Below are 10,000 nucleotides of genomic sequence, written 5' to 3'. Positions count from 1 at the left end.
ATCTATGTTTTATTACCAAACGTAAGTATTCTTGGCATCAATTAATTATTTGTTCTAATCCTCTGCATGGTATTAATAACCATGATTTCACTTGCTTTGCATCTGGTTCCCTATTGCCTTCACAGAATAATTCGAACCTAGTTTTTAATTGCATTCGCCCATTTTATTACACAGTATGCGAAATCAAAAGCCTATGAAGGGGAAACAAAACCCCTCAAATTCTACTTTCCTTTCTATGAAGGAAAGATATGCATGACTCCCACATCTGAATATCTGGGAAAAATATATATCACACTAAAGAAAATAAGTCCTATATGTTTTTTCTTTTACCTCATCTGAAATATATACAACACAGGACAACCTCTACTCTTCTGAAATATTTATATAACAAGGACAACCTCTACCTTTCTGAAATATATATATATAACAAGGACAACCTCTACTTTCTTGAAATATTACAGCTGGGGAACATAGACGGTGCTATTCTGCTCGACTGGAGAGAATCCACGCTGCTGAACAAGCTGGAAGCAGGAGCCAGGGTGGGCACACTCATGCTCGACGCCGCTCGGAAGGAACTCTCGGATTTCCACAGCAAAGTCCTTCCTGTGTGTGAACATTACGATAACTTGGGACTTCTTTACGTGGTGAGTCGCCGGGGGGAAGGGTGGGGAGGGATGGGTCTCGTCTGCAGAGCGGGGGGAGGGATGGGGGTGTGGGGGGGAGGGTATTTAAGGCATGATGGTATCCCGTTTCTAGGAATACTTTGAGGATTATTGTTCTTCGTCGTTTATAAACTGTACTGAAAGATGTTATAGATGTTGAATATTGTTTTGGTTATTAACTGCTGCAGACCATTGGTTTATATATCAAGGATTAAGTTGAACTTACAAACTCCTTGAAAAAAGGTGATTTAGTATGTCATTCTCAGAATTTTACACAAATGCCCGAATGTTGATGTCCAACTTCTTTAGAGTTAAACGCAGCAATTTTGTTATTGACTTCCAAGTATCAATGTAACAAAAAAAGAAAGAGGAAAATAAAAACTGACCATTTCAGAGCTTTACTGGAAAATAATTCGAGTATTTATCCTTTGAAATAGATCTACCTTGATATAATTACACAATCCATTCTTTCTCCCAAGAAGTTTGACAGTCTATTAACACTTATGATCAACACTTCTACTAACTACAACTATCCCCGAACATTTTCTTGAAACCTGGAAACGAAAATTACAAAATAAAACATTGCTCTCTATTTAATAATTATTATTATTATTATTATTATTTTTATCTATCCACCTGCTCCACCTCCCTGACACCTTTGCGATGGCTTCTTACTTCAGGTGTCTGGAGATCGAAGTCAGGAGGAGGTGTTCCGAGACGTCCAAAGGGCCCACGCGAGAATCCTTCAGCCGGCTCCTCTCCCGCCGCCGTCACGAGCTTCCGTAGGTGAGTAATCTTTCTCCTTTCGCGGCTTGAAGGAACCAATAAGGATGTCTGTGGTTTTTGGTTTGTTTGTGTGTCTTGCTCCTTTCCTTCTGTGTTCATAAATGGCCGCAGGTGCATTATGTTAAGAAAGTGTTTACTAAGGCTGGACGCATTTTCTTTCTTTTATGTTCAAATTCTTATAAATTCGTTTTTTTTATTGTGCGAGCGTGTTTTGTGTCTATTGGCGTGTGCATGTTTGTATATCCTTCTCTTTACGTATCCATCTCGCTTGTATCTGTCTCAGTGTTGTAAAAATAAGCTTTACGTGGTTGTTTATAAAAACAAATCTGATATGCTAACTCATTTCTAAAAAGCTGTCCCTTTTGTATTGTCTGCATAAAGCAAAAAGTTTATAAATCTTCGATAATTCACTGTTTACTATAAAAATAATTTCTAGTTTCTAATCTATTCGGTTGGCCTATTACCTTACCTTCATAAAAGCCTTAATTACGTATCTCATCGAGGCCGCGTCACATCAGGCAGATCAGCAAGGTATGGTAGGTGTCTAACAAAGGTAAACCCAAGAACAACCCTTTTTTCGTGTATTCATAAGACTCAATTACCCTTCCGTTCCTCCGTTCCTGTCTCTCTATTCAGTGTTTATCCCATTCGCGTTCGTTCGTTCTCCTCCTTCTTTCTCCTTCTCCCCCCTCTCTCATCTTTTTCCTCGCAGATGGTGGGGAGGTTGTGTTAAGTTTTCCGCCAGACGCTTCCCTCAGGAGTGTGAAAGGTACCATTTTATTCGCTGGCTCTTCGCTTCACCCTTGCCTTGTCCCAAACTACCGACACCTCTTTGTCCTTTTTAAGCGTCTACCTGCTTTCCTTACAAACTAAATGATATATAATCTTTTACTGTTGTTGCTGCAGTTCCCAAAGTTGAGTTTCTTTTACAACTTATCTTTATTATTGTTGTTGTTGTTATTATTTGCGTTCTTCCAAGAGAGCGATGGCTTTGCTGAACAAGTCCAGTGATTACCCACGAGTAAATTTTGGTTTTGATGCTGAATCTATTTTTTTCTTGGTTTGTTTACCACAGATTTTCAGGATCCCCTTTTTACCTCTACAGAAAATTCAGGCTTAGAGTGTGACCATCGTCGTATTGGCATTAATTGATAAAAATTAAGTACAAGAATGCTGTTAGACGTTTTTTTTCAGTATGCTAAGGCCTCTTTTTCAGTTAAATAATTCGACTGACTATTACCACAACGGTTTTATTACTATCACTGCTTTCTCTCACTTCACTTCTGGAAGTATACCAAATTGATATGGCATCTGATTCTTGCAAGTCGACGATAATTCACCGTTTTTCTTACTGCAAAGGCGATATGGAATACCCTTTTCCCCTTCAGGTGAGAAGTCTAGCAATTTCACAAACTGAGAGTAGAATGTAAAGCTCCGAATATCCAGTGTACAAGAAATTTTGCAGGCAGGGCTACTTATTTTGATGTCCCTTCGCATACATAGAATAAATCTAGATCAGTTTTTCTCCACAAAAACGAAGCAAACATATAGTTTAACCGTAGATTACATTCGAGAATTGTAATAGCAGGATTGACATTACCGGTCTAAGGCATCCGTCTATGATAGAAGTAGCGTGATACTTGAATATCTTGATAAGAATATCAGTAACAAGAGTCCATCCATGCCAGACTTATCAGGTATACATCACAGCCTCAGCCATCTTGCCAAGTGACGACGCACACACTCCAAGTCTGAAGAGAACTCGAATTTCTCTACCCTTCTCGACGGCACGTACCTTGACGATACCAATACCACTCAAAACAGAAGAGGAAAACCCCCATCTGCCTGTCGATCCAACCCCTCCCTTTAAAAGCCTTACTTGGAGTCTGGTCTTACCTTCCCGAGGAGAGAACCCTGCAGCTGGAATCTCTAAGCCCCTTCCCTTCGCCTGGCTTCGCATCACGACCTCTGACAGTTCTCATGCCGCACCCCTTCCCTTGCTCGTTGCCAGGTGTATCTTATATTCTTTTTTTGTTTTTTGGACTGAGCATATGGTATGTCCGGAATACTGTCTTTTTTATTGCTTGGGTAGACGTTGGATATTATATATGAAAAAAAAATGTATGTGTGTATATTCATATGTATGTATATGCATATGTTTGTTTATCTGTTTATTCATTGGAAAATTACACCAAAATATATACTGGAAAACGAAACAAAAGCAAACTAACAAAGTAGATAAATAAAGATTTTTCTCTTTTTATCAAGTATAGAATTCATTGAAGTAATAACGCAGATAATGTAGAGGAAACGAAAGTTTCTCTTTAAAAGGAACTGATGTTTTCCACTGTATCTTATTCGACTGGATAGCTAAAAAAGGAGTGAAGATTTCAGAAATAAATTTTATAAATTCATGAAAATGGGAATATCAAGCATTTTCGTCCGTGAATATGATTAGATAAATAAAATGGAATGAAACACATAAACAAGAATCCCCCTGTCAACAAGTAATCTAAATATGATATAGTTTTATCAACAGTAAACAATTAATTTTCAAACCTTCGCCGTTCCTTGGATTCAAACACAAAAATAACGCGGATTTTCGTGGATATCCCGTATGGTTTAATATCACCATTTCACAGGAACTCGAGAGGCTAAATAAGCCCATACTCCACCCACAGGCTCGTACAGGGAATACCGGAGCATGGCGCCCTTCTCGCAGCTCCCTTCGCTCTCCGCTTCCTCCATCAACGTCAACGCAAACCAGATGTCGCTCCCGCCCTGCCTCTTCTTCATGGGTGAGGACCTGCGCCTGTACCTGGGGCGTGGGGGGAGGGAGGGGAGGGGGGAGGAGATATAGGTGTGTGGGGAGACGCTCATGGCAGATTATTTCAGCTGTTGTGCTGTATATACTAATAAAAGGATGATAAATTGTTTAAATGTATTAATGTGTACACGCATGAACACACACACACACACATGCGCGCGTGCACACACGCACACACATACACACACCCACACACGCACACAGACAGACAAACACACATATATTATATAAACATATATGTAAATATATATTAATATATATACATATACATATATACACACACACGTATATATGAAATACAAAACGACTTCACTTACACAGATAAACAATTCTCCAAACATGTCACACAACCCTTCCTCTACCCACAGGCGGCCCAGGTAGCGACAAGTGGAAGCTCGTGAGCGGCATCACCTACCTGTACCCCGGGTGGGCGTGCGTGGGCGTGGGCCAGATGCTGAGAGAGCACATCGACCGCTGGAAGGAGACCCCCGAGATATACGAAGACCTACCCAGCGAAAAGGTGGTAATGATCCAGAACCTGATGACCAAAGGTGAACTCGTTCCTCAGGTGAGTTTCCTCGAATCTGGCTTTTTTTTTAGTGCTGTGACATTTCGGTCTTTTTAAAGGGGTGCCGTTATAGCCTCTCTTGGATATTGTGTTCAGTTAACGGCATGAAAATTTACTATTGCTGTAGGATGTGATAAGTTATTGAAATATTCATACAATTATCTATCTGTGCTTCTGTATATCTATCTGCCTTTCTGTTTACCTTTTTATCTATGCATCTATCTATCTCTCTACTAATCTATCAATAGTTATGGATGTATTTATTTATCCTTCAACTACATAAATACAAATATATATGTATATATATATAATATATATATATATATATGTATATATATGTGCTTATATATATATATAATATATATATATATATATATATATGTATATATATATATATATATATATATATATATATATATATATATATATATGTGTGTGTGTGTGTGTGTGTGTGTGTGTGTGTGTGTGTGTGTGTGTGTATGTTATATATATATATATATATATATATATATACATATATATATATATATATATATATATATATATATATATATATATATATATATATATATATATAGAGAGAGAGAGAGAGAGAGAGAGAGAGAGAGAGAGAGAGAGAGATAGACATACACACACACACACACACACACACACACACACAAACACACACATATGCCTGTATATATGTATATACACACCTTTTGTCCCTGCAGGACCTGGTGCTGCAGCTTCTGAAGGACAAACTGGAGTCGCTGAAGGGGCGCGAGGGCATCGTGGTCGTAGGTTACCCCAAAGACGTTATTCAGGCTCAGTCTTTCGAAGAAAAGGTACAACAAACATGATTTACTATAAGCTAACTAGTCCTTAACATCATCTCTAAACCTAAAAAACAAACAAACCCATTTTGCACTAAAAATGACCCGTAAAAAGAGTTTAAAATAAAGTAAAAAGAATAAAAAACCCGGGGAGAGCGAGAGCGATGTGACCCCTCCGCCGGCCAGCGAGGAACTGACCGCCTCGGCCCCTCAGTTCCACCAGATTCCGCCGCTGCTGCTCGTCGACTGCTCGGAGCTGGAGCTTGGCCGCAACCTGGGCCGCAGGGAGAGCCGCCTCGACGACAACGTGGCTGCGGCGCGGCGGCGCTTGGCCATCTACAGGGAGGTCACGCTGCCCATGCTCAAGGCCTTCGACGAGAAGAACAGACTCAAGATCGTGAGTTTGGGATTCTGTATGGGCGGCGGGGAGGCGGGTGGTTGACGGGGGCGTGTGTGTGTGTTCTTTCGTGGGAAAAGTCCCCTCAAGAACAGACTCAAGATCGTGAGTTTGGGATTCTGTATGGGCGGCGGGGAGGCGGGCGGGTTGGCAGGGGCGGGTGTGTGTGTTCTTTCGTGGGAAAAGTTGTCTTATATATATGTATATATATACTGTATGTGTGTGTTTGTTTTTTTGCTTGTGTGTGTGTGCTTACACACGCTTACATCGACTGTATGTACTACAGTGAACGTACAGATACGATTATAAAGACAGATATACATGTAGGTAGATGGACAGATATGCATATAGATATAATTATAGGGTATTTGAATCTTTCCACTTCCTTTTAGATTGATGGCGATGCAGACATAGAGCAAGTGGAACGAGAGGTGAAGCGCGCCATCTATGTAGAGACGCAACTACTCTCCCGCCGCTCCATCAGGTAGGCGATCGTCTTTTGTTTCCTGTTGACGGTGCGCACGGAAGGAATACTGTAAGAATACTTGAGTAACTCTTGTTCACTGGCTAATGACCATCTTGATAATTAAGAGGAGAGGATGAAGAAGAAGGATAATAATAGTGAAGATAATTAGTAACAAGTGTTCCATTACTGAATAATTACAAATCACATAACACACTTGACATAACTACTTCAGGTAGCTCAAACTTTAAGAGAACTATCTAAAAATACTTTTCTTTATTACAAATCTCAATAAACATTTCTTATGGCAGAAGTGAGGCCGAGAAAGCCAAGCAAGACCAGTCGAACGGAAACGTCCTGCTGCCTCCCGGACACGAATTGGAAGTCGAAGTCAGGTCTCTCTCGCACGAATTCAGCGATCCGGACACCAACGGCCAAGCCAATAACAACCAGCCGAAACCGGATCTTGTTTGATATGTTCATCATTTGTTCTCTTTATTGTTATTATTATTAGTGTCATTGTTTTCATTATCTTTATTATCATTGTTATTACCGTTAGTATTGTTATTATTAATAGGGTCATTGTTTTCATTATCATTATTGCCATTGTTTTCATTATTATTATTGTCACTGTTATTATTATTATTAATGTTATTATCTTTATTATTATTATCATTGCTATCGTTATCGTTAATATTATTTTTATTATTATCACCATTGTCTTTATTGTTATTATCATTGTTATCTTTATCATTATTATCGTAACCTGAGCAACGAAGACATGAGTCCAGTGAAGAATATACTTAGAAAAACATTATACAAATCCACTGAGGAAAAAAGTGGACTTATAAGGAATTTGAAGTTATTAGAAGGTTTCATTCTATTTTAAAACTTTAATTTCACACTAACATAGGCCTATAATAATTCGCACATAGGTCTATAATCATTAGCTGAAAAAAATCGTTATTGTTTGTCGATTTCGTCCAAGAACCAAATTCTTTGTTTGATTCAGATGAAAATATTTTGAACTATATACGTAATTCTGTTTAATGGGAAAGTTCATCAGGGGTTGTAGAGAATTTACTAACATCTTTTTTTGACTTAAAAAAAGAATATTAGATTTTATATTGTCTGTTTTTTTCTTAGAGAGAGAGAGAGAGAGAGAGAGAGAGAGAGAGAGAGAGAGAGAGAGAGAGAGAGAGAGAGAGAGAGAGAGAGAGAGAGAGAGAGAGAGAGAGAATAAGCATTTCTTCAACCATCATTTTTGCTTGGATGAAACTGAAAAAATATCACTCATAAAAGGAATTTTAGAAGTAGGATTTTACTTGTTTGTCATGCTTGCAAAAAAATTGACCCAACATGTCTATCTATCATATAGATATAGATATTTTATCCAAATTAACAGCACATTGGTTCTGGACGCGTTTTCTTTTACTACTTTATAAAAAAGATGACATTACTTTGGATTCATATCCAAGAAGGAAACGGGAGGGAAAATGCAAATTAATGAAATGTAAATATATACATACGTATATATATGTGCATATAAATCCACCTATCTGTCTGTACCTATATCTATCTATCTATCTATATCAACATCTATTTATCCATCCATCCATCTATCTATTTACCCATCTCTATATCTATCTGTCTATCTCCCTATCTCTTTATCTATCTATCTATTTACTTACCCATCTGTCTTTATTTCTATCTATGCACACATATATATATGTATGTACATATATATACAATTTTACTGAGGATATCAGCAGTTCGGAAAAATGTTGATTCAGCTTGCAAACCTACTGGTGCTTCACAGTGTATTCATTTTGGTTTGGCAGTATTGAAATAATTAGTACAAAATGTCTCAATGCTTAAACTTCTTATTCGCGTGACTGTAATGGTCATTTCGTATTATTTCCAACGATTCCTAACAGAGCTGAAGTTGCAATCAATGGTGCCCAGTATTCTCTTCTCTGACATACCAGAATCAGAGTACTAAGATGTGTAAAAAAATGATATAATGGACATCAGTCTTGTATTGTCTGATGCATGGGATACACCTCACTTTGTATTTATCTATTCCGGAAGTGTGATCACGCTTTGTAACAAGCATGCACTCTATGTAAATGTGCAAAGTGCATCGCAGCTTTATACACTAATGGACAGTGTACATACTCAACGCCGTGGGCAAGGACGGTGTTATATCTGCTGGGTTTCATTCAGCGCTGTATATGTAATATGTGTGTGTGTGTGTGTGTGTGTGTGTGTGTGTGTGTGTGTGTGTGTGTGTGTGTGTGAGTGTGTGTGTGTGTATATATTTAAGGCAATCTCACCCACTCCTTTATAGTATTTTGTACATAGCGAGACTACGGCTTAGGCTGCGACAATGATGTTTGTACTGCTCAGAGTATACCAAGGCTCTGTATGTATGGGAGTCAGGTGTCTAACGTGTATCTATATATGGTATAGTGTATCCGTCTCAACGCCAGTGTGATATAACCCAGATGGCTCGATGTATGATGGTGATAGACAGCTGGAAATGGCGGGAAAAAAGCTGAGCAGTTTTGTAGTTTCCCCTTTTAACTACTGTATATGGTTATGGAGACATGGGCATACATCTATTTTTCAATGAAATGCCTGTAGTTAAGCAAGGTATATGCTCAGCCTGTATACACATTAAGGCAAGCGCATACACAGAAACATAGACACACACACACTCATACATGCACAGCGCCGATACACAAAGGCTACACACACGCTCTTTAATTCTGTCATTCATCTTTCTTTACAACACAACACTTACGTTCTCTTCACGTAAAGCCATTCTATGCATCTTCGCTGAAGTGAAGGATGTGCTTTCTGTAATTTGTCATAATGATTAACGAAATTAAGCACGATGTTGATTCCGAAATGATGTTAAATGTGTTTATCTGTATATCTGTGTATTTATGTCAAGCAAAGTCGCAGAAATGAATGCCAAACTATGCTATGTTGAAAACTGAGTATAACTGAGTATACTTTATATAATACTACACTGGTACTATACTACTAAGGCCTTTCAAAAGATGCAAGAGGAAATACGATGATGTCTCTTTTTATTATTACAACAAAAGCAAGAAGATGAATAAGAAATGGATGTTCAAATCCGGTTCTTAATTACTCTGCGAATAATCATGAGCTGTAATTCGCCAACCTTCCTGACTGAATGCCCGCGTCCTTCTCCTTAGATTAATACCTTGTTCAAATTTATATCTTAAGGAATCAGACAATCCATCCTTCTATCTATATATTTATTTATCAATAAGTGACAAGATTAGGATTTTTTGCTACATGCCTAGATTTATCAAGAAATGTTAGAATCGCTCATTAGATAATCATTATGCTGTATTCATGTTGACAAATGTAGAAAGGTATGAATGAGAATGAATATCTTTACAATACAAGAGATGTATTTGACCGGTTTCGAATATATCATGTAT

General features: G+C 38.2%; 1 protein-coding gene across 1 annotated transcript in view; it reads left to right on the top strand.

Moving 5' to 3' along the window:
- The window catches only part of LOC113818278 (uncharacterized), a 72,503-nt gene extending 64,758 nt beyond the window's left edge, over positions 1-7,745 (top strand). Inside the window, exons 8-15 of the mRNA XM_070130738.1 lie at positions 462-644; positions 1,343-1,448; positions 4,130-4,246; positions 4,644-4,843; positions 5,557-5,670; positions 5,873-6,055; positions 6,448-6,539; positions 6,830-7,745. Coding sequence (XP_069986839.1) covers positions 462-644; positions 1,343-1,448; positions 4,130-4,246; positions 4,644-4,843; positions 5,557-5,670; positions 5,873-6,055; positions 6,448-6,539; positions 6,830-6,992 — 1,158 coding nt within the window. The 3' untranslated portion in view covers positions 6,993-7,745. The remainder of the gene's footprint in view (positions 1-461; positions 645-1,342; positions 1,449-4,129; positions 4,247-4,643; positions 4,844-5,556; positions 5,671-5,872; positions 6,056-6,447; positions 6,540-6,829) is intronic.
- The last annotated feature ends 2,255 nt before the right edge of the window (positions 7,746-10,000 follow it).

This window comes from Penaeus vannamei, chromosome 15, assembly GCF_042767895.1.
Source record: "Penaeus vannamei isolate JL-2024 chromosome 15, ASM4276789v1, whole genome shotgun sequence".
NCBI lineage: Eukaryota > Metazoa > Arthropoda > Malacostraca > Decapoda > Penaeidae > Penaeus > Penaeus vannamei.
Note: the sequence above shows the minus strand (reverse complement) of the source record. Positions and strands in the feature narration are given on the sequence as shown.